Genomic DNA, 25237 nt, shown 5'->3' with positions numbered 1-25237 from the left:
GCAATTCACATAAAAACTCATTAAGGATAATTTTTATTCATTGAGATGTCAGTTACTATCAGCTGAAGATGAGCATTTTAATTCTAGCATTAGCAAACTTCAATAGTGTTCAGGAATTTAATTACTGAGGAAGAGAAAATCATCTGAGCACATTAACAGCAGTTATTTTTGGGGGAGTTGGAGAGCTGCTTCTCCACTGCTTGTGGTGGGTGCTAAAGGCCAGGTGTTTTTGTTTGGTTGCGTTGGTTGGTTGTTTTGGTTTTGGTTTTTTTGAGACAGGGTTTCTCTGTTTTAGCCTTAGCTGTTCTGGAACTCACTCTGTAGACTCACTTTGTAGGCCTCTAACTCACCAAGATCCACCTGTCTCTGCCTCCCAAGTGCTAAGATGAAAATCTGCACCACCACTGCCCAGCTAAGTCCAGTGGTTTCTTACTTTGAATATACCAGTATTAACACAACCCCATTTTCTGAAAAACTCACTAGCATTTTTTTTTGAGGCTCATCAGTCATGTGGGTCTAGTTTCTCCTAAAGCCAAGTGATGAACTGATTGATAATTTAAGTGTCTTCTAAATGCTGAATTTTACAAATTGCCTTACAGTAAATACAGAGTCTCTCTGGCAGATTATTTGATTGCACTATTTTAAATTATAGAAATTGGTTTTTTAGCATAAATTTACTATATACATTATTTCAAAATGATTGCAGTTTATAGGCATACTGAGAAATTTTATCATTTGCATTAATGATATAACCAGCACTTTGCTGTGACCCTCTTGGTATCATTTTTACCAATTCACATTAGTAGTTATTTGTTAAGCAAATAAATCTTGGCTTACTTAAACAGAAGGAAATTCTTCACAGTTGAATTGATAATGTTTTACTAGTGATGTGTGTGTGTGTGTGTGTGTGTGTGTGTGTGTGTGTGTGAAGTTTTATACAGCACATCTTTAATATTATATAAATTAATTGTATTAATTGACCACATAGCAAATAAAGGTATATAAAAATCTTTGATCCCCAAATTCTCTTTCCTCCCTATAACATAAGACTATACCATGCCATGGAGTTTTTCTAGCTATCTTACTTAGCATTTGTGTTGGTTTATAAACTATTATGTATTGAAATATGAACTTACATTTAGTAATTTATTTCTGTGTCATTATGGTAAAGTGTGTGTTTGTGCGAGTGTATGTTATTTTTAACCAGTAGTATATTCAAACTTCAATTTACAAAAAGTAACTGGCTGTGATTCTATGTGGCATTCTACCTCCAATAGTGTGGGTTTTTTGTTTGTTTGTTTGTTTGTTTGTTTGTTTGTTTGCCCTTCCCGTTTCCCTTCAGCTGTGCTGACATGTCCTTTTCACAGGTCCCTTCTGATCTAACGTCTTTCTTCTTCCGTAAACATTCCACCCTGCTGACCTGCTTTTGGTAAAGAATCCCACACACATTGCTACAAGGCTTTTCACAAGGGAACTTGATGTGATTGGAGCATTGGCCACTCAGGGCAACAAAGTGTGTTGGGTCTTATCTCAACAAGTAAATGACTTGCATCTTACCTTTGAGTGTGAGCAGCAAGGTTTGATTATTCATGAACTACATGTTCTCCTGTAGGAGAATGATAGTCTGTTGCCCAAATTGATACAACCATGATACATTATGGGACTTAGAGACACTGTTGCCTGGGCAGCTGGTCTTCCGCACAGACCACACATGGTTAATTTGATGCCCCAATATTGTAAAGCCCACACTATTTCCTCACCTCAGCTCTAAAGGCTGGTGACTGATAATCTTGGCATCTCAAGGCTGGAGGCTGTACTGAACCACTGTCACCCTGCTGTCTTAATTATTTTATAAATAACATTCGCTTTGAGGAAGACAGTATTACAGTAGTGAATCTGATAACAATCTGTAACTAATGCTTTTAGGTAATTCATGGTAACACTAATTACTTAAGTCAAAACCACTTAGGAGTCCTTTCCGTATATACATTCAATGTAACTGATGGTTATGTACACAAGACTTTCATTTTAACAGACAGTGTCTCATTATGCAGCCTTGCCTGGCCTCAAATTTGCTATAAAGACCAAATTTGGCTCCAGCTCACAGAGATTCACCTGCCTCTGTTTTCCAAGTGCTGGTACTGACGCATGTACCATCATGACTGGCTCAGCATGAGTATGTAGGTATTTAACTTTCTAAATGTATCATGTTAAAAGGCAACTTGAAAATGTCAGGTCTTAATTAAACAGCAAAGCATATTCTCAGAGTGAATTCCTTAACACAGGTGTTAAGTAAGCAGTACTGGACATTTGATGATCATAAGAACCTAGGTTTTATGGTGAGCTTGTTTCCCATTTTGAGTCCATAAATAAAGTAAATTGATTAAATATCTTGGGAAATAATTAGGATACACACACATCCTGTACTTAAAGACACATCTAACTTAAAATAATGTCTGCAAAATTGAGTATTTGATTAATGAAGGCAGTTTAAATTAAAAAAAAAAGAAAAATTGGTAACTTAGGCAAGAAAACAAAATACTTTAGTTTGTATCAAACAGTAGTTAGAAATTTTGATTTTTGCAAGTTGCTTCATTTATAGGTTATAGTTATTCCTAAAAGTCAGACTGTTTAGAAAACTCAACTCTTTTTATTTGTAACAATGGACATAACTAGGGTGAATAAGCTGCTTGTAGAGCTTTGCTTAGTCTAGTTGTATTTATATGCCGTTAAGGTAGTTTCATACAGGAAGAAACCCAGTTGCTGTCAGCTGGGGTAGGAGTGATTAAATGATGCTTATTTTAGCGATGTTCTAGAAATGGTGTAACAATGGTGAAATACACCAACGAAAGTCATAATTGTTCTCCTGCTTCTTTGACTTTTTTCTAGATGTATTGAACAAAAATTTAAACGCTGCCCTCCCCTGCCTACCACCAGTGTCATCATAGTCTTTCATAATGAAGCGTGGTCCACGCTGCTTAGAACTGTCCACAGTGTGCTCTACTCTTCACCTGCAATACTGCTGAAGGAAATCATTTTGGTGGATGACGCTAGTGTAGACGGTAAGAAAGCACATGCTTATCAGTAAATCCACGTGGTCAAGTCCAGAGACTGCGTGGCCGTCGGTGTGCCGTCGGTGTGCCGTCTTACAGCCTGAAAGGGGTTGGGCGGTGTGTGGCGAGTGGTGACGTTTGGCTTTTAGGATGTCCTGTTTGAGAAATTTGGGTTGTGAGACTTTGTGCCTGTGGTCCCTAGCTGTGCTTTTGGATATATGGCTTCTACTCTAGAGCACAGTGGCTGAGAGCTCAGATGTGAGCATGAGGGAAAGCTGAGCTGGAACCCCAGCTCTGGCCTTAACCAGCTCTGTGAATTTGTTAAGTTACTTACTCTTTGGCCTCAGTTTCTTTATTGATAAAATGGGAGGTAATACAATGCTGTACCAAATTTAAATGGCGCCATTACTCACAAACCACCGAAAAGGAAAACTACAGTGAGTGTAATTAATGTGCTGTTGATTCTGTGAAGCATCCCGTTGTAGGATTTAGAACTGGAGCATAACTGGGTTGTTTTTAAATACGAAGGAATCAATTTAAGTGCCATAACTAACAGGTGATGCTCATAAAGTACCTAATGCCGTGGTATCATTCAGTTCTGGTTTGGAGGGTACTTTCCCCATTGCAGTGCTGAGGATCTACTACAGGCCTCATGTATGGCAGGCAACTGCTATATCACGGAAGTGTGGCTCCAGATCTAGGCTTTGAAAAAATAATTCAGTATTGTTTTTTTAAATTAGCAATGTTCTTTAAATGATTGTTACTACTTACAATTATAAGGCAGACACTGTTAGATATTTTGAATTGGAATCAAAAGTCTAACAAATATTCTGATTTCTAATTTTTCAAAATTACAGTTATCTTAAGTACAAAACAATTTATTTCAGGGCTTACAAAATTACTCCTAAGCAAACACAGCTTTGGAGTTAGATTCCCAAACACTTAATCCCGTGTCTTTAGTTGTTTCTTTGTTTGTAAAATGGGTACAACATGCCCTCATCAAATCCAAAACATTGTTATGTGCATCATCATTTTATATGCTCAGGAAAAGAAAAGGGCAGGTACCCAACAGGTTACATTAGATGTATCCTTATTCCAGACATGATAAGAAGTTGACATAAAATGAAACTGTTAGCCTCATCTCATCTCCATACAATTCTAAGTATTTCCACGGCTTCCATTTAAATACTGTGAATAAAGTGAGTGTACTCTCCATAGAGAAATGTTTAGGCGGGCGGGGGGGGGGGGGAGGGGGGGTTGCCCAGTTCAGAGATTTTTGACATGAGACCTAGTCTCTGAATGAGGAAGTGTTATAGTTGATGTCTTCTGTATTCAAGTTAGACTCCCATAAGTGAGATGGGGTGTTGCATGCCTGCAATGCCAGCTAATGCCTGAGGCTACAGCAAACGAACAAATAGACAGGAGCAGAGTGGGCTGAGAGAAGGAAGGGGACATGGAGTTAGACACTATGTAGACCTTTGAATTTCTAATACCTTTCCTATTGCTTTAGCACAGAATTGTAGCAAACTGGTATTTTGCTGCTTAATCCGGTTTTGTGGTTCTTCCTGTCTCGCTGGACAGCAGCCAGAGCGTTTTAAGTCACGCTGGATTAAGATCTGTGTCCCCTATAAGTTTACCTGAAAAAAAAAAAGCTAGTAAAGTAGTCATAGAAATGCTTTTCCCGGTTGATTTCTTGAATGTTCTTTCATAGATGGTTATTCTCTTGCTTGGTGGTCCCAAGTAGTGAGACAATAGAGGCATGGCACATTGACTACAAGTAGGCATTCCCTTGAAAACCGCATCTTTATTTAAAAGCTCAAACAGCCATTAAATGAAAGGACATGGAGATGAAAATTTACCTATTCATCTTCCTGTTTCAAGCACTCTTTTTTGCCATCTTTCCTAATAACTTTCAAAATAAACATAAGGCTTACCTAATTACGTTAGGCTCATACCAATTTAAAACTTAACATTTTCAAATGATACTGCAATTACCGCCGTCCCCCCTTTTTGCCTTCAGAAAATTCTGTTTGATGAGCTAGGCATTTTCCCAATGGCTCGTCTTGCCTGTCCCCACAGCATCACTGCTTGAGTCACTCAGGGTCACTCACTCTGCCCTCCACCTCTAGCTAAGGGTGCAGAAGGAAGAGTTCTCAGCTAAAGGACCTGCTTGCTCCCTTTATAGTTTTAAAAAGCACTTGACAATAAATTTGGGCTGATTTCTTAACAGAATTCATACTTGAATGCTAGTATAATTTGTCTCACTGCATCCAATCTGAAACTTATCTAGTGAGCACCTCTCTGGTGTAAGGAACTGTGAAAAGCCATCAGTGGTGGTGAGTGCCTGTGGTCCCAGCACCCAGAGACTGAGGAGAGAGGCTCAGGAGCTCAAAGCTAACGTAGGATACACACCTGTCTCATACACAGGCACGCACGCGCACACACACCTCCCCCCCCCCCCACACACACACACACTAGAGTGGTGCACCTGATAGGTCCTGTGTTCTCCTCATTCTCCTGATAGTCACCAGTGCTGCTAATTCTGCCATGCCCTCCCTATAGATGAGGGATCTGAAGTAGAGAAAAGGCAAAATAACCTGCCTAAGGCCAAGCAGTTAAAAGGGATGTCCCTCTAGCCCAGGATCCCTGAGTTGGTGTACATTTTTATTTACATCCTCAAAAAGGAATGGGAGCAGATAAAAACTTGAAGATACTTCAGATTTTAAGAAAAATGATGCCTCCATTTTTTGAGTGTGGGTGTTCTACTTGCATGTATGTTTGTACGCCACATGCATGCAGTGCTTGCATGTATGTTTGTACGCCACATGCATGCAGTGTTGAAGGAGGCAGGAAGAGAGTGTCAGATACTCCTGAGAGTGGTGTTGGGCAGTTCTGAGCCAGAATGTGGGCCCTGCAATTTGAACTCTAGTCCTCTGGAAGAACAGCCAATTCTTTTAAACTCTGAGCCATCTCTCCATCCCTTTTTAAAAAAGGAAGGATGCACATTGAAGGGATCTATAGTAACTTCAGTGAATAAGTCTACATGAGAACCTTTGAAATTTACTAGTCACTTAAAAGTTTGATAAGATTTTTGCATGTTGGCATAATACAGTCTTGCTTGTCCTTAGGAGAGTATCCCTGAGGTACCTACAAGGAGTTAAAATGTTAAGTCAATAGTGAGGACAATAGGAGGGTAATGTTTAGATTTCTCTTTCCCGGAGTGTTCTTCCTAGAATCTCATCCTGTTAATGAATCCTTAACCTTTACACCACATTTCCCTTTGCATCACTGAAGACACCTGTGCCATCCAAGCTAAAGCCAAACTCTTCTGCACTTACCATTAAAATGTGACAGGAGCAAACACACTCCCCAGGGGGTTACTTTCTTCCTTTTCCCCCCATGTATTTGACGCTGTGCTCTGGGCCTAACAAGGTCACTTAAACTGAATTATATACTAATAAGAATTCAGGTATTTAATGGCAAGCTAGATGTGTTGGATAAACCCGTAATCTCAGCAACTCGGTAGGCTGCGGCAGGAGGACCACATTCTATTCAAGGCTAGTCTGGGCTATGCAGCAAGACCATGCCTGAAAGAAACAACAAAAACAAAAAGCCCCCATCACAACAAAAATAACGCAATGGCAAAAGAATAGAGTGAAGATGCTTAAAAATGTGAAAAAACGCTGTATTGATTTGGCTCAGTTTTCTATCATCTGTTGTCTCAACTTTTGCCTCTTACCTATCTCATCCAAACTCAGATGTATAAGGTCTTAAATTATGTCTGTTACTAAAGCTTTGTCTGCTGGTTTACATGTTTCTTTTTTAGTTCTGTGTTTTACTGAGGAAGAAATCAAGAGACACCTAACACGTGTGCTGATAGTAGAACTATCCCCAACCGACTACAACTCTGAGCACCACCCTACTTGCCTTTTTCTTGACGTTTGAGTATTAAGCTGTTGTGATCACTGCCGAACAGCTAGTGAGCCGTCCTGATGGCCTGGAATTTCTTGTTAGGGTTCTCAAATTTTTAGTACCAGTTTAAAGATTTGTTGACTATTTTTTTTTTTCAGTTGAAATCTATGTTTCTGACTCTTATAGTCCCCGACTCAGCTCTCTGTGAGCTTTCTAAACTCCTGGGGTCCGCTCCTTGTAGGCTTCTCCCACGGCCCTGACACGTTGCCTGCATTTTAATGAAGTGGACAGAATAAATACAAGTTATGGCATTAGGCAATACAGGAGTTATAATTTGTGTACATAGTCTCATTTCCCTCAAAGACAGGTAACATAATGTTTCTCTTACTGGCAGAATGAGCAAATGTTGCCGTGAAATTAGAAGGGTCAACGGCAGGTGATTGCCTTAGCTCTCAGATGTTATGGATGAAAATAAATTTCAATGAAAGTTAATTCTAATTTTTTTTTCTCCTTTACAGACTACTTGCATGAAAAGCTAGAGGAATATATAAAACAGTTTTCTATAGTGAAAATAGTCAGACAACAAGAACGAAAAGGCCTCATCACGGCTCGGTTGCTAGGGGCAGCAGTAGCAACTGCGGAGACGCTCACATTTTTAGATGCTCACTGTAAGTGCACGTGTACTTGTAGCTTTCCCTCTACTCCCCCTCATTTGAAAGTTAGTTTTCTTTAGATGCCTAATTGCATTCTCCTCAATAGCCTGTTTAACTGATGCTACCACAACAGGCCAAGCAGCTAATGGTTCTGTATCCTCACATCACAAATAGAACTCTGGCCACTGTACACTGCCCAGCTTTCCCAGGGTTGATTCTTGCTTAGGAACCCCCTGCCCCAGATATTCCTTCTGCTCTAAGGAAAAGGAAGAGCAAGAGGAATTTTTCCACGCTCTTTTCATTCCTACACTGTCAGTTTAAACTGGCATCTAAATATGATCAGCACTGTCATTAAGCTTTGCCTCAATACTGCCATGCTTAACTTGGATAGTCTTTTCTTTTCCCCTGGTGAAGATTTGTTGAAACTCTTCTACCTCGTACAGGGTATCCTGCTATCTAATCTATGAATATTGCAGTCTTTGCTAGTTGTGTTGCTATTGGGGTGTTTCTCTGTGCTCCCGTTGTTTTCAGTGGCACTGTTTTATAGCTTCTGAAAGTCCTTTGGAGGCAGTGTGCAGTGGGTGTGCTAGGCAGTCCTAAACTGCTGAGTTACTGGTGCTGTAAGCTTTGGGAGTTTTACTCATCCTATGAATGCTTGACCTTGAACTGCCCAGCTCTTCGGTTGCACTTCAGCCAGGATCTGGTTTGAACGTGCACCAACTGTTACCGACACACTTTTGGATTTGCTTTTTGTTCTTTTAATCTAGCCATCTGAAAAGTGATTAGAGAGCTGGAGGTGTTTTCCAAAGGAAAATCCTACTCTATAGTATTTATTTATTTTTTCTTAATCAAAATCGCAGTAAGATCTGACTTGGAATTCTTCCCCTCGTGGACAATGGTCCTTCTGAGCCATGACTGCCTAATTTAATTTAATGAGGGTCTCACCTGTACGATGTGGTACAATGTGGCCCAAGACCATGATTCTGACCTTTATGGGACTCCCTGCCCCAGCCGCACTTCCATCGGGACTGTTTGCAGCTTCGAATGATTTTTCTCCAGCCACTAAATTCAGAATATTCTAACTTGATGACTTTCTCCTACGACCCAGGACAAGAATGTAAGGTTTCAGTTACTATGCCTTAGTCGTGGGGAGGAAAATAAATTTACTTAATTTAGAATAATTTTAAGGTTCAGTGCAAAGGTTAACTTGATTCATAGCCTTTTCTTAAAGGAAGGGGGCTTCCGTTTCAAGGACAGCAAATGCCTTAGTGTCCATCTGCCATTCTAGGGGAAAATGGTCATTGCCTTCTAGAAGAAGTTTTCCTTATTTTAATTTTTGTTTTTAACCCTACTCTATTCACCATTGCCCTTAAAACATCCCTCCTCTTAGAGGTCTATTGTACAGTGGGATGGCTATAGGTCTTACTGGGTTGTGTACATTAAAAGGGCTAGAAACAGACCTCATCCTCTACACACACACACACACACACACACACACACACACGCACACGCATACCACACAGTGATGGATGGATGTCTTAATTAGCTTGATTATAGCAAAGGTTTAACAGTGTGTTTGTGTATCAGAACACTCTGTGTACTGTAAATATATCATTTCTGTCCATTATAACTAATAAAAAATTTAAAAACCCATCCATGTGTGTATATTCAAGACACAGATGATCTTTCCCTTCTAATTTCTCTATAAGCTTTCATGAAGTATCAGAGAAAATCTTCCAGCATTTGCATTAAGTTGACAGTAGCTTCTGCCTTGTGCAGGTGAGTGCTTCTATGGTTGGTTGGAACCTTTGCTGGCCAGAATAGCTGAGAACTACACTGCAGTGGTGAGTCCAGATATTGCATCCATAGATCTAAATACGTTTGAGTTCAACAAGCCTTCTCCATACGGAAGCAACCATAACCGTGGAAATTTTGACTGGAGCCTTTCCTTTGGCTGGGAATCACTTCCTGATCATGAGAAGCAAAGACGGAAAGACGAAACCTACCCAATTAAGTAAGCTGCTTGTCCCGTGCCGCACAGTCACACCGTAGCGCCAAAGGCTGCCTGCGCATGCGCACTCACAGCAGTTGCTCATGATAATTCTTAATAGCAACAGCAAATTGAATTCTCTGTATAGACTCGTAATGTACTAGGCTCTTCTGCGTGACATAATTGAGCAGCCAGTAAGATGAGGTGAATTCTCATGCCTTCATAATCGTAGTTTGAGAATTATTACAACAGGTGAAGGAGAGAGACAATAGATCATTTTTAAGGTACTTTCCCCCTCCCCCCAGAACTTTACCTTTGAAGAATTTTTAGTTATTCATTATATACATAAGATTTTAAGTTTAATATCTCTTTGCCTATAATGTCGCTTTAGTTCTTTAAATGGCTTCTTTCATCCTGTTTAATTTCTGTATGAAATTATAGAAATTTGACCTTTTTCTTTTAGGACCCCCACCTTTGCAGGAGGCCTTTTTTCTATATCAAAGCAATATTTTGAGCATATTGGAAGTTATGATGAAGAAATGGAAATCTGGGGAGGTGAAAATATAGAAATGTCATTCAGAGTAAGTTTATGGAGATTAAACATAGCATGCATGTCAAACAATGTAATATATTGTGTTCTGACCGACTCATACAAACTGTTGCAGATGTGTGCCGTCTTTATATATTTAGTGCTTTCTATAATGTAATTGCTGGAAAATTGGCCATGGATCTATTTCTGTTTAAGTTGTAACTTGATATATTTATTCATGGTTGCCAGTGTAACAAGAGGCATCGGTTAAACTCCTGTGTCCAGGCAATAACACCAATTAATGCACTTGTAGCTACTGAATTCCAGCCAAGATAAATATAATTAAACCTAGTGCTTCAGGAAATGAGTTGATTATCAAGGGAGTCAGTATGAAAAACATTTATTTATAAGTGCAAAGCAGACTAGACTAAGTTCTTTGCACCATAAGAGCTGCTTTCCTTCTTTCCATAATGCATAAGTTAATACAAACAAAACAAGGCTTTTAGTAGTCATGAAATGTGCCTGATATATTCAACTTGGTGGGTTCCGCTTTGTGGTAATCATGCCGCTCACGTTTTGTCCGTTAGATTGGAAGGTAGGGGGGCAAAGATCTGGGAACGAGAAGGTTTACATCTTGTTACTGGCTCCATTGCATAGTGGTGGTAGTGTCCTTAGCCATCTCTGAAACGGCTGAAAGGCAGGGATCTTTTAAAACTTCACCTTAGTGTTTCCAGGCCTAGCACATATTGAATCTCAGTGCAGTTTGCTGAGCTGAACTTCTGAGACATCTGATATCTTTAAGTGAGGAAAAGACGAGGTTTGGCCGCTTGTCTCAGCTCTAGCATCCACTGCTAAGCATGACTTCATCTTCAGTCTTTTACTTACTGATCACTGATGGCAGAACTAATCCTTAAGGCATTTGATTTAGAACTACTGTGAACTCTCAGATGACACATTCTAGACAGGTGTTGACTTTTTAATATGATGAGCAACTCCTTTGAAACTATAATTGGTTCTGTTTTGGTAATAATGGGTTTCTTGAATGGTTTCCTTTGATGCCTAATTGTATATTCAAGAAGTAAACAGAGTCTTGGTCCTGTTGTACCTAGAAGGCTACTTTATTTCCTAGGAAAAAAGTGTGCACTTTGAGCAAGTGACCATGTGCTTAAGGGGGAGGTGAGCTACAGCAGGGCCTTGTTTCCTCTCTGCATATTAGATCACTTGTATAATTACTGGCCAAAAAGAAAACTTGAAATAAGTTTTTATGAAGGACTCAGACTCATGAGTTTGTAAACAAGCTTTCTAAAGATACTCATTTGTTCCCTGCTTCTCACTGCATTTAGCAAAACTATTGTTTACGTTTATAGAACATAACTCGATCTGGCATAGAGACTAGTTGTGTATTTATTAATATCTTAAAGGTAAAATTAAAGCAACAATTTCCCCCCCAAAAATACTGTAAATTTAAACAAATATCATTAATTATCAGGTGTGGCAATGTGGTGGGCAGTTGGAGATTATGCCTTGCTCTGTTGTTGGACATGTTTTTCGCAGCAAAAGCCCTCATACCTTTCCAAAAGGCACGCAGGTGATTGCTCGTAACCAAGTTCGCCTTGCAGAAGTCTGGATGGATGAATACAAGGAAATATTTTATAGGAGAAACACAGATGCAGCAAAAATCGTTAAACAAGTAAGTGAGGGCTAAATTATGAGATGACAAGTAAAAACTACTCCAAGTTTATATGTCCTTTTGCCTGAATCACCTCAAGTTAAAAGAAATCATTTACAAAGTATTTTTGCAGGTAAGCTTTTTAAATTTTAAGCCTTAAAATAAATAACTTCAGGCCATCAAGATGTTGTAACAGGTAAAGGTGCTTGTCACCAAGCTTGATGGCCAAGTTCAATCCCTGGAAGACACACACACACACACACACACACACACACACACACACACACATTTCTACTACTAATGATGATGATGATTACAAATAGCAGTAGTAAATGTATAACTTATTGATGTTAGTTTGCTCTCTTGAAAGAAAAAAATAAATTAAATTAAATTAAATAGCTTTATAAAATTCAGACATTTACTTTGAATATGAAATATATTTTTGTGACTGTCTCCAAATATTATTTGACTAAGTAGAACCGCCTTAACCAAATTCTCAAAAGACGAGAATAACTCATAGAGATTCGAAGTGGCATTTAAGTCGAATGTACAGATGGGGTCTTACTGTGGCATAACAATGAACCACAGCTTTTATTCCTCAAATCCCAACTCCCTGCAGGAGATGCATCTGGCAACTTCCACCCCTTTAAGAATGCAAAAAGGGAGGCTGCTCTTCACAAAGTGATTGCCAGCTGTCTGGGCTGGAGTTTGTGGTGCCCTGCTGTTTTCTTTCTCCCTCCCTCTCTGGAGAGAGACTGTACACACACATATCCTGCTCATTTCCCAGAGGGCCTGTGAAATAAGGCAGTGTTAAGTGCTAACAGAGGTAGGATGCTCTCTGGATGTGAATATGCCCATGTGCACACATGCACTTGTGGAATGTACAAATGCACACACATGCCTGTGTGACCTTTGGTGTTAGGTGACATCCACCTCTTTTTGTTTGTTTGTTTGTTTGTTTGTTTCTTTTGGAGACAGGGTCACTGCTCTGGGAATAATACTGGGTTGTCTGACTACACCCTGCACCTCCAGCGCTGGCATTAAAGCTGATACTACCTCATGTGGCTTTTTAATAATGCGGTTCTGGGGACTGAGCTCAGGTCTTCATACCTGTGGCTAAGCTATCATGTGCAGGTCCTAATCATATGATACTCTTACTATTGACATTTCATAGATTGTGGTTGGCGGAATCATGACCCTTAAGACATTAGAACTGGTTCCATCAGCTTTATATGGGAGTGATGAATTAACCAGCAGTCTAAGGACGTGTCTGTAGGGAGCAGCGCTAACTTAGAGAAGGCATTTCCAGAAGTCGGGCATCTGTGTATTGATGGCTACAGTCAGGAAAGATCTTTTCGCCTATTTCCTTGGTCCCCAGTATCTCCCTATACAAGTCAGTAGGACACACTACTCCAGGGTGGGGCGCTTTTAACCAAAGATGACTAAGACAAGTTGAGCAATCCTGTACCGCATGGCTGAGCAGGAGGAAGGTGCTAAAATAAAGTGTACACTCTGCTTCTCACCCATAGAGGAGCTATGAAGTGAGCCAGCCAATACCTGTTCCCATGACAGAACACATAGCTGTCCCCAAGAGTCATTCTGTTCTGCTAAAACGCTGGAATTCAAGATACTGAAATTGGCATAAGAAAGTATCTTCTTTGGTTGAACTTTTAAACTTCATTACTTCTGCTCTCATCCATTTAGGTATCAAATTCAATTCCTCTAAATGTTTCCCATAAACCAAATATCTTTCAGCTTAGTGTATTTTTAATTGTCTTCCTTGCCCTTTAAAATAAAAGAAAATAAAATACAATTAACTCAAAATTGCCTTTTTCGATCCAAGGTCCAGCCGGGAATTTTGTTAAGATTAAAACACTTAAATTAGAAAAGAAAATAGCCAGCTGTGGAGTTCGGGGGATTATCTTTTGGAATTTGACTTGATTTCATTGGGTCTTAGCGCTGTTCCTAAACACCACTGTGCTTCCTCACATCTAACTATGTAGATTATTTTAAAGTAGAGAGTCGGGATGAATTCAGAATTCTTCCGTAACCATCCCAGTGCTCACAGCATTTTGGTAGAACCCTTTGCTCTGTAGACATTGGGTCCGCAGATAAAGTTTATGGCAGCCTCTGGTCAGCACTCCCGTGTGACTTGATTTTCTGAAACCACCAATGACCAGGCAGGCAGTACACCTGTTGCTTGAATGAGTGGCCTGTATTTGAAGTCCATCTTGTGTTTGCACCCAGAACTTCGCTTAATACGGACATATAAATCAAATAGCAGCCTTTGAAGTATTTATCAGAGCCCACAGGACTAAGTGTTCCCTTCATTCCCCCTTCTATTTCTAGAAATCATTTGGCGATCTTTCAAAAAGATTTGAAATAAGGAAACGCCTTCAGTGTAAAAATTTCACATGGTACCTGAACACTGTTTACCCAGAGGTGTATGTGCCAGACCTTAATCCTGTTATATCTGGATATGTGAGTATTTTTATGTTTCCATTTTTCCCATGAAAAAAAAAACTCCATTCCATGCCTTTTAATTTATTGCTTTCGAAGTTTTAATTATTAATGCCACTTCACTAAAATTAATTAAAAAATTAAAATGCTACAATTTAATTTTTTAATGATTTAAATCTTTTACTTAGATTAAAAGTGTTGGTCAACCTTTATGTCTGGATGTTGGTGAAAATAACCAGGGAGGCAAACCTTTGATTCTGTACACGTGCCATGGCCTCGGGGGAAACCAGGTGAGCCCTGCCTAGGGACGCCTTCCTTCACTAACACTTTCAGTCAGGTGCTATGTGGGTTTCAGAAGTCACAGCTCAGCTTGATGCTGAATTAAACTGGTGTGTACAAGGTAATATTGAAGGTATAGAGTAATTTACTTTGGTTTTCGCTTTGGCTCTGAAAATATTCTGAAGTTACCCACTTGGTCAATAGAAAGAAGAATGAAAAAAGAAAACAAAAACAAAACAGGGTATTTGATAGTGTGTGTGTGTGTGTGTGTGTGTGTGTGTGTGTGTGTGTGTAATGTAGATTATTTGTGCTGGTATGACTGTCGGTACGGGTGTTTTGTGAGCTGTTGGATGAAGACTGTATTCAGTGTAATAGCAAATTGCATCCAGAGTCAATACTGACAGAGCTGCACTGTAGGTTCCTTTGGGAGCAAAGAGATTGTTTCAGTATCCTGCATCCAAATGCTATATTTTCTTTTCCTTTTGTTTTTTTAAAAATATTTTAATTTAATTTAATTTTAAATTACTGACATCCTTGTTTTGTTTTCACTTAATTTTTCCAATTAAGAGCAAATGTGAAATGTTACTACCTGGCCTACTAAAGCTCTAGAAAACATTACGTTTCTGGATTTTAGCAAAACCATAGGATTTGGAAGTTAACTACCAGAAGGATGGATTAGACTTTCTCCAGTCAGTTAGCAACTTCCCTGACTGACCCCTGAGTGCTGCCTCTGCTGGGCTTAATCCTTTTGGCTCCTAACTACCTTGGGAAACACCTGAATTACAGAACCAGCATTTACAGTCAGTATAACATAAGAGTCCAGGGTGCTGCACAGGTGTATAAAACCAGATCAGAATTAGACGCAGTGCCCATGGATTTCCTGATAAAGGCAGCACTTTAGACTCTACACTGAGAGCTGAGTTAAGACTTAGGTGTTTGGTGGGAATGGTGACAAAATGAGAGGAGTGGGAGAAAAGATACGTGCTTTGAGAGGACTTTGAAAGTGTCAGTATTAGAAAAAAGGATCTATGTGCCTCCTGGGCAGTCTACTTCGCATGTCTTCCTACTCACTCAGCTTAATGTTGTTTCAGTCATTATTTGTATAAAGTAATTAAAACCACATGGGGTATATAACAGAAGCCAGAGCTGGCTAAGGACCTTTGTACAGTCAAAGAATTCTGAAATGGGATGCGAGTGCACATAGACACACATATATATACATATATAATTTTAGTGTGTTTGGTAGAGAGAAACATGCATATAAGAATAATAGTCATATAAATTATTACATTGTTTTGTAATAACAATATGCTTATTTTCTCATTCATAAATATATTCCAATGATTGTTAATACTTAGACATTTAAAATATAGTGTGTATATTATTTTGTGTACTTTTCTATTATCTTTTCCAAGGAGATATTTTTATATAGAATTATAAATTATTTTAAAACTATCAACAGAGTAGGCTGTTGTTAAGAAATTTGGGGGTAAGGGAAATCCAGTCATTAAAAAATATTTGTTTACATTCATGATACAACCTGGGCTGTTGCAGCAATTGACAGTTACTGACCCTGGGGAGCTTATGTCACAGAAGCATTTTTTCCGTAAGAAATGAAAAATAAGCATATATTCTGGGGTGCTAAAAAAGACGGGGCAGGTTGAGATAATGTGAGTGATGGATTCAGAGGTTAGACTCTGAGTTAAAGATTTTTCTGGGACAGTCATCTTACATGGAGTCTAGCATTCAGGGAGAACATCAGAGAAAGGCTGAGTGAGAGCAGCCATGTTGCTGCAGCAGACGTTTGCAGATGACACCGAAGGCCGGTGTGGCCAGCACATAGTGGTCTAGGCAAGGAGAGAAGGAAATGAGGTCAGAGATTTTCGATAAAGAACCTGGTTGTATAGAGCTCTGCAGACCCATTAAGGAAGATGGATCTGATTCTGAATTCAACAGAAGCCATCAAGAGCTTTTTGATCAAGAGAATAGTGTCTGGTTTCTATTTTAAGATGACTCTGGCTTCTGTCATTCTAACACAAGTTACTAATTACATATTTTACTTGTTCTTTTTTTATTTTTGAGATTATAATATAACTAACATTTTTCCTGTTCCTTCCTGCCCTCCCATATACCCCTCCCCACGCTCCTTCAAATTTGTGGCTTATATTGACACTAATTACGACTGCATGCATATATATATATATATTCATATGCATATATATCACATGCATATATATTCATATATATGTATATATTCCTAAATATCACTGTTTAGTCTGTAGAATGTTACTTGTATGTGTTTGGCACTGGACATCCAAAGGGTGTGCTCTTCCTTGAGAAAGTCCACCTCCCCTGCTCTTAGCTTTCCTCTGTTGTCTAGTTCTCTGTGTAGTGGTGAGGCCCTCATGGGCTTTTTCCTGCCCACTTTGGCATGTCCACTGGTCTCCATCCTTGTCAACTAACATTTGAGCAATCATATTCTTTTTAATCAATTATTTCCCTCAACTACTTTGCTAATTTTAGTTCATGGAGAACTCAAATTCAGAAGCCTCATTTAACCTGAGCATTTTCTCATTTCCTTCCATTTTGCCCATTTAATGGTGTTTTGTGACATATAACCCTTGGTAACAGTGTTTATGAAGTTATTTCTGAATGCCAAGTATTTTTATTATATGGCTGGGTTTGAGAATATTCTGATCCAATGCAGTTTTTTATTACAGCTTTATGACAGCTACTAGTTCCTCTAGAACATGTGTCCAAGTTGAATGACATGTCTCTCCTATATTTTCAGCTGCTTAATTATATACTTTGTTATTGTTACTGATGTGTCTTGAACTATTTTCACTACCTTGCAAGTTTCATCCTACTGACTTTTAAATATCAGTCATGTAAAGTGCTGGATTGTGTTTCTTACCATCTTTGAGTTCCTAAGGTTTACCTTAGTTTAAATTACTTAGTTAGGCATAGTTAGAATGCTGCCTCTTTCTCCTTCTTAAACTCCTTTTTTTTTTTTTTAACAATGCTTCCACCTAAAAAGCTGGTTATAAAATCAATTACTGTTTTGCTCGCAGGAGACGAGAAATTTAAGTATGAGACCAAGTCTCAAGTTTAGGGCCAAGGCTCTGAATTCTGCTCATGTTTATGGAGTGTTTACTCTAGCACATAATAAGGGCTCAATAAATATTAGTGCTAACAGAAATTATTGCATTATTGAAAATCAATTATGTTAACTCATTTTATCCTTAGACTTCCAACATTATTAAATATTTGATTTATATTGGATGTTACTCTGGGGCTGAGAAGATTGTTAAGTCAGTAAAGTGCCTGCTGTGACACTGACCATGAATATTATTAGTTGATACAGTGCTCACGTTTGGCTCACAGAGAATCCATCCAAGCTCCACATATAATAGTATAGAAAATGCCATTCCTGGTGTCCTATGGAAGCCTTGAAAGTTATAGTTTTCCACCAAGGGGGCAACTGGGGAGAGGGAAACAGGTAAAGTAATATTTGATTGAGCTCTTAATGGATGAAAAAGAGTTAGCAAAGCAGGGAAGGGTCCCAGGTGGTCCCAAGCAGCAGCCTCACCAATACAATGAACTCTTAGGCTAGCCTGTAGAGGTAGCTTTGTGTTAAAGGAGCCTGGTCTACTACAGCTGAGGCAGTGGCTGCTGTAAGAGTGAGTCCTGAACACTGCATGCTAGGGTTATAGCCTTGAGCAACAGGGGTGACTTTTGTTAAGGTTAAAGGAGCTAACAGACAGCTGACAGGGTTGCTGCATCATGGGGTCAGATGTTGGCATTGCATTATAAAGTCAGGTGTCAGAGAAGTGAGGGTACAGGAGCGAGCAGGAATGAAAGAACACCAGAGAAGGAATGGCAGCAGAACTAGGAGAGTTATTACTTGGCTATGAGGAGAGAGATTCATTAGCAAAGAGCTACAAGGCACCAAGTGCTGACCACGTGATGGTCTTCGCAGAGAGTGCTCTCTACCCATCAACCCATTCGTTTTGGTGATTTTAGTGATCCTGTGGGCAGATGAATGACACCCGTCTCACAGCGGGGTGAGGAGGGAGGCAGAAGCAGGCTCTCAGAGTCCGTTCTAGTTCATAGATTAGTGAAAACGCCTTGATTGAGATGAATAAGAGGATTGTTTTGAGGGGGAGAGAAGAAGAAGCCAGTTAACTTGTTACTAGAACTTTCCAGGCTGCTTTCTGTAGTACCCTTGTGCTAGCCTCCGCCCTGCCTTGTAATTTCCAGTTTCTAGTTTGGGAAAGGAAAGAACACCATTATTTAGAAAGTAGTCACTGCTGGTAACGGACAGAGAGATGAGGCTGGTATCTCCTGTCACATTGACTCAGCTTACACTTTTGCTATTTTTGTTGTGTCTGTTGAAGAGCTCTGAGTTTACCATTCAGTGGGAAGCTGGTTGGTTTTCATCTTGTTTTATTCTGCAACTAACTGGGCATACCGAGTGCCTCTGTCAGTCACGACCTTCTGCCTCCCACAGTACTTCGAGTACTCGGCTCATCGTGAAATCCGGCACAACATCCAGAAAGAGTTATGTCTTCACGCTACTCAGGGCATCGTCCAGCTGAAGGCGTGTGCCTATAAAGGTCACCGGACAATCGCCTCAGGAGAGCAGATATGGGAGCTTCAGAAGGTGACTTGGCTGCGGTTCACTCATGCATTCACCAGATTACTTTGGAATAGCTGCAATTGCCTTACTATACCGTATATCAGAATTTCTTCGCCTTTAATAACCCCGCTAGTATTACCTATCTTCTTGAATGATATCTAGGGATTAAGTACCCTTGGGAACAACTAATCAGAAAAATTGAAGCGGCTTATACAGTTGAAAAACTTGTATAAATTACTAACTTGTGGCCTATTCTTGACTTTTTAAGAGCTTTTCCAATAGATTCTGAAAATCATGGCGCTTGACCATGTTAATTCTTATCTAAAACTAGTTTTGTATGGTAGTAGAATATCCCAAGAGTGGCTTTTCTGATTTTGAAGCTGCTCATTTGAAAATGTCAGGTTTTGCTCTCTATTTACCTCTTCACCCATGACATACTTTGCACTGACTGAACAGCAGGGACATGAATTATAGTGTTATAAACAAAAGTAGCCAAGATTTGATCAGCCTCAGTTGATCTTAGATTTAAAATTAAGAATCAGAGACATAGGCCGGTGCGGTGGCGCACTCCTGTCATCCCAGAGCTCAGGAGGCAGAGGCAGGTGGACCTCTGTGAGTTCCAGGCTAGCCTGGTCTACAAAGTGAGTCCAGGACAGCTAAGTCTATACAGAGAAACCCTGTCTCAAAAAAAACCAAAAATAAAAATAATCACATACATTTGTTACGCAAAATTTCTCCTTCAGTGAAACCATGAGGTCATTTTTTTTTTTTAAATCTCTTAACTGTGAGTCTTGAAACTTAATGTCTGTTCTGTTTTCTTTTTTTTCCCCTAGGACCAACTTCTATATAATCCATTATTTAAAATGTGCCTTTCAGCAAATGGAGAGCATCCAAACTTAGTGCCATGCGACCCATCAGATATACTCCAAAAATGGGATTTTAGCCAAAATGATTAAGTGTTCCTTAAAATTAAGGAGTTGAAAAAAGACATATTCTTCCTCATAAAAACTGTGACTAGGCATACACTGTAGTTGTTGAAAATTATGCAAAAGCAGCTAATTGTAACTTATTCCAAGTGCATTTTCCTTATTTATATCTTAAGATGCCTATGTAGTACCGCTGCAGAGATCCTGGAGGTTTCTGTCTGAAAGCACAAGTAGAAATACCAAAGACTATTCCGAAGTGTCCAGAGGTAGAGGAGAGATGTTTACAGTATGAAGAAAACAATTTTCCTAGTAAAGTGATGTGTGTTTGTATACTTGGATATGCGTACCTACATCCACACATTCACAGCTTAAGAGATTTCTCCTAATTTTAGGGGGAATAGAAAAGATTTGATACTGTATTTTTATAACTATATAGAAATGGATCAATGAAGGTCAGTCATTGGCCTTTCTGTACAAGCCAGGAAATTTTTATAGATCTAGAATTTATTGTTTTAAAATCCAGGTAAACTTTTGTTCTCCTTTGTTTACTTGTCTGTCAAATATTTCCTTAAACATGAAGTTGAATAAGGAGAGGACTATTTTTAACACAAATTTTTGGAAAATTCACAAATATTTTTTAGTCTGAAGCTGACTCCACTTGATGCACATGTGTCTTCCCCAAATAGCTTTTCTGGCGTGACTACACTGTGTGTTTTTCCAGAGTACTTTTTAAAAAAAAATAAACTTTATAAATTATTAGCTGTTAATAAGGGTTCATTTTCATTTCTAGTAGTCTTATTTTCTTAGCAATATTTACTAACTTGAATGTTTGTGGTACTGAATTCAAATGCAGTATATTTGACTCAATTCTAAATATTGTTAATGATTCATTATATAGACTGTCTTTGCAATGGATTACTCTGACCATATTGAAATAAAGCCTTACTTTTATCTATATGGAAAACACAATTTAAAAAAAGAAAACAAAAGAAGAGAAAAGAACCCTAAACACTATTGCAAACCTTCCTTTCAGTTTTGCCCAATTTGGGGTAAGATCTGTAATTTATGGTGGGTAGAGAGAGCATGCGTGTTTTTATCCTTGGTTTTAGTCACCTGCTATTTGTGGAGCCCCAGATTCTTTTCAGGAAAATGAAAACCATAACAGTGGCGTGATAACAGGAAATGACAATGCTGGTGGATATATGAATTCCTGATAATTTCCTTTAATGACCTCATAAGATTATCTTTTGAAGTCACCGTTTCCTCCTATAGAAAGGGTTCTTGTATTATTTCAGAAGCAAAATAAAATTTGCTTTTAACTTTTAAAGCTAATAGGGTCTCAGTTGTACAAAGGAAAACATTTCCCAGTGTTATAGCTTTCATTAAGAAATAAATCACCCATTAAATTTAAAAAGATTAATTAAAAATTCCTTATTCTCTAGTCAGTTACATTGTAGATTTTCATTTCAGTTTAAGGAACATGCACCATGTTTCTAACTTTATGTATGAAAAGTTACACAGGACATAAGACTTTGCCATTCATCTGTCTCTTTTAGGGTAGAGAAAAAGGTACACCATTTAAAAACAGTATGCCACTGTTGTATGTGTAAGACTGAGATGACTTTCTACCTTTTAAGTTTGATATTTGATTAATAATGAATGTTTCTCTATTGTAGCTAACAATGATATGTAATTGTAAGCATACTGTTTTGGCCACAAAGATGCACAATTTCTGTTCCTCTGGATTTAAATGATCATGAGCAAAAGTTGCTCTCAATGATTATTTTATCTCTAAAAACAATGCAAAAAAGCACTTTTCAATGATATTCTATAAATGAACTTGAGTAAAACATGTTTTTAAAAATGAGGCCACTATTTGGACCCTCACCAGGGGTCCTATGTTGATGCCTTGTGTTCGAAGTTAAGTCTCTCAGATTGGGTTGATTATGTTGTGGTCAAGTGAAATACATCCACAGGAAATGTCCTCATCTCCTACAGCAGCCTGAGGCTGTCACCAGGTGTCACAGCAGTAATTTGATTGGTGACTGGGGTGGGAGTGGAGGTGGGGGGGGGCTGGGATTCCCTCTTAACTGTCATGATTTCTGGAACAGACTTAACAGTAATTCATGGAGCCTGGCTCTCATCCACCTGCATGATTTGCCTGCACTCGAGTGTGAAATTGTGGAACTCTTGCTCAATTTGAAGCTGCCAGGGCAAATGGTCTTGTTCCTACTGAAGACCTGGCATGCTGCCTCCATTCCAGAAGACCATTCCAGAGGCCGTCAGAACTGAGTCCAAAAGCTAACAAGTACCTGCTTAACTGTAGGAGGAAATAAGCAATGCACTAAACTAAAACTGCCCATTGACTGTGATGAGTTTTGCATCACGTTATCAGAGAAAGCACATATGAATTTATCAAGACGTGTGAAGGGCTAGGGATACAGCTTAGGTGGGAAGAGTGCTTGCCTAGCCTGCCCTGGATTAAATCCCAGCACCACATGAAGAACAAGCATGGTAGCACCATCATACAATCCCAGCATTTGGTAGCCAGAGTCAGGAAGACCAGAAGTTCAAAGTCACTCTGTGCTACATAGAGAATTTAAGGACAGCCTGTGTCAAAGAAGATCCTGCTCAACAAAGGAAAATAAAACATAAATGTGAAAAAAAAAAGTTATTTGGGGGGAAACAATTTTGAATTCATAGGAGAAATTCAATTCTGTTGTCTTTTAAGTTGTAAACTTAAAATGCATTTTAATAACAACAGAAATAAATACCTTAAGATACTGTGGTTGTAGTGTAGCTTGTGTGAAGGCAGATACTCAGCTTTGGAAAACTTGCTCATAATCCGATAAATGCCTTGGCCCTACAGCAGCATCTGTGTGAGGGAACTGGTATGCAGAAAACAGAAAGGAGTATATGTATGTGTATATTCATGCATATTTTCAATTAAAATACTTCATATAGTTTTCAAATGATCGTATGTATTATCTACTTTTCCCTAATCACCAACCAGCACAGCTGCACTGAAGAAGTTATTCTCCTTTCTGTTGCACACAGAGGACTAGGGTTTAAGTTGGAAGCCCCCCAGGGGCCACTGTTGAAAGCTGTCATCACCAAGGTATGACATTAGTAGAAGGCAGTAGAACTGTTCAGCAGTGGGCTATGATGAGAGGAAGTGATGTTACCAGGATTGTACGTGCCCTTGGAGGTATTGCTCCTCTTAGCCTCCCTCTTGTTTCCCAGAGGCCCTAAGGTAAGCATCTATGTTCCAGCATATGGTTGCTGACATACCCAAAGCAATGGAGTCAACACCCATGGTCTGAGACCTCTGAACTATGAGTCAGAATAGGGCTTTCTGCCTTTAAGTTGGTCTGCTCAGAATTTTGCCACATATATCGTTTCAACAATACTTACGAAACATCTTTTTGTTTTGTTGACCATATTAAGCATTAGGTACTAATACTGTACAATTAATAGCCCCTGTCTTATGAAGATTATAATCTTGTAATGTGGACTGCACAGCACAATGATGTTTTCATGCAGAAAAGTTCCATGAGAAGCTGGTGGCTCCATCAGCCGAAGACAGAAAACAGACTCCAAATTTTAATAATGAAATGGCACTGGTTTAATTGCCAACTTGACAACACCGAATTACCCAGGAAGATAGTCTCAATGCGGGATTGTCTACACTGGGTTGGCCTGTAGGCATGTACTCTAGTTACTCTTCTGTTGTGTGTGAGTGACTCTGAACAAAAGCAAGAAGGGCAGGAAAGGGTTAATTTAATTTACACTTCCAGATCATAATCCATCATTAACGGAAGACTGGGAACAAACTAGGAGACAGGAACCACCGAGGAATTCTGCTTGCCGGCTCACTCACTGGCTTGTTCAGCTATCTTTCTTACACAGCCCAGGCCCACCTGCCTAGGGCTGTGCCTTCCCTCAGTGAGCTCTTCCCTCCCCTGTCCGATTATCAAGATTATCCCTCACAGTAATGGCCTCAGGCCAGTCTGATCTGGGTAATGCCTCAATTAAGACTCCTCAGATGGCTGTAGACTGGGTCAAAGTGACACCTGAAGCTTATTAGGACAGGATGTCTCTGTTAGATTCACTAAATTAATTGGTGTGGAAAAACCCAGCCCACCATGGGTGGCGGCATTCTCTAGGTAGAGAATCCTGAACTGTGGAAGGTTGGAGAAATAAAGCCAGAGAGCAAGTGAGCGTGTATGCTTTCATTTCTCAGCAGTTGACTGTGGGTGTGGTGTGACTAGCTGTGCGAGTTCCTACCTTGACTCCCCAACAATGATGTACTGTAACCTGGGGTTATAAACTAAAGTAAGCCCCTGTGTCACAGCAGTAGAAATGAACTAGAAAAGTAGCTGCTTTTTGTCTGCTTACACTTGACCCACATTGGCTGCCATTAATATGTAGCTTGTAATTCATAAAGCCTAGGGGTTGAGAATGTGATTCTGCAACTCCAGCATTCACAGGTGATGTCAAGGCTAATACTAAAACCACATCAAATAAATAACTTCCCACAGACTTGGGTGCCCATGGATGTTTGAGATTACCACAATGGCTTTATCATATTTTACATGCTTATTAATTCAGGCATCACCAGAGGTTAGTGTCTGTCTACCTGTTATTATCACAATGGCTTCCTGGTCCTTCCTACCTCCAGGAACCCTTTCCTCTGCCAATTCTTACTCAGGAAACTAATTTATATGAATACTACATTCCTTATCTTGCCTTGAACGTCTGCTAACGATGAATCTTCATCTTCTAGAAAGAAAGGAGTATTTAATTTTTGTTTTATGACATTACTTTTGGTTTTATTGCTAAGCTTTGGAATAACTGCATTTTTCATTTGAAACCATGCTATCTGGATATTTCATTCTTTCCTCATTTGTGCTACTGTTAATCATCAATCTATGGTCATTTCATTTAATTGTTGCTATCCATCTATTGAATTGTCTGGTTTCTTTTGTTTGATCATTTGGGTTTTTGTTAGTTTGTTTTTGCTTTGATTCACCCCTATTTTTTCCTTATAGTCAACTTCATAACTCATTTCCATGGCTCTAGTATAGTGAGTTCTCAGTACTAGACTGCCACATTTTCCTCCCTCAG

The 25237-nt window shown here is 39.2% G+C and overlaps 1 protein-coding gene across 2 annotated transcripts in view; it reads left to right on the top strand.

Moving 5' to 3' along the window:
* GALNT3 (polypeptide N-acetylgalactosaminyltransferase 3) overlaps positions 1-22780 on the top strand; it is a 39756-nt gene extending 16976 nt beyond the window's left edge. For both annotated transcript variants that reach the window (XM_084798177.1, XM_084798178.1), the window contains 9 exons: positions 2890-3062; positions 7484-7633; positions 9398-9632; positions 10072-10189; positions 11627-11827; positions 14156-14287; positions 14455-14556; positions 19056-19208; positions 20018-22780. In XM_084798177.1, coding sequence (XP_084654303.1) covers positions 2890-3062; positions 7484-7633; positions 9398-9632; positions 10072-10189; positions 11627-11827; positions 14156-14287; positions 14455-14556; positions 19056-19208; positions 20018-20140 — 1387 coding nt within the window. In that variant the 3' untranslated portion in view covers positions 20141-22780. The remainder of the gene's footprint in view (positions 1-2889; positions 3063-7483; positions 7634-9397; positions 9633-10071; positions 10190-11626; positions 11828-14155; positions 14288-14454; positions 14557-19055; positions 19209-20017) is intronic.
* Positions 22781-25237: the final 2457 nt, after the last annotated feature.

Source organism: Acomys minous (genome assembly GCF_964271855.1).
Source record: "Acomys minous genome assembly, chromosome: 10".
Classification (NCBI taxonomy): Eukaryota; Metazoa; Chordata; class Mammalia; order Rodentia; family Muridae; genus Acomys; species Acomys minous.
The sequence above is the reverse complement of the archived record's forward strand: the minus strand, read 5'-3'. Positions and strand labels throughout refer to the sequence as shown.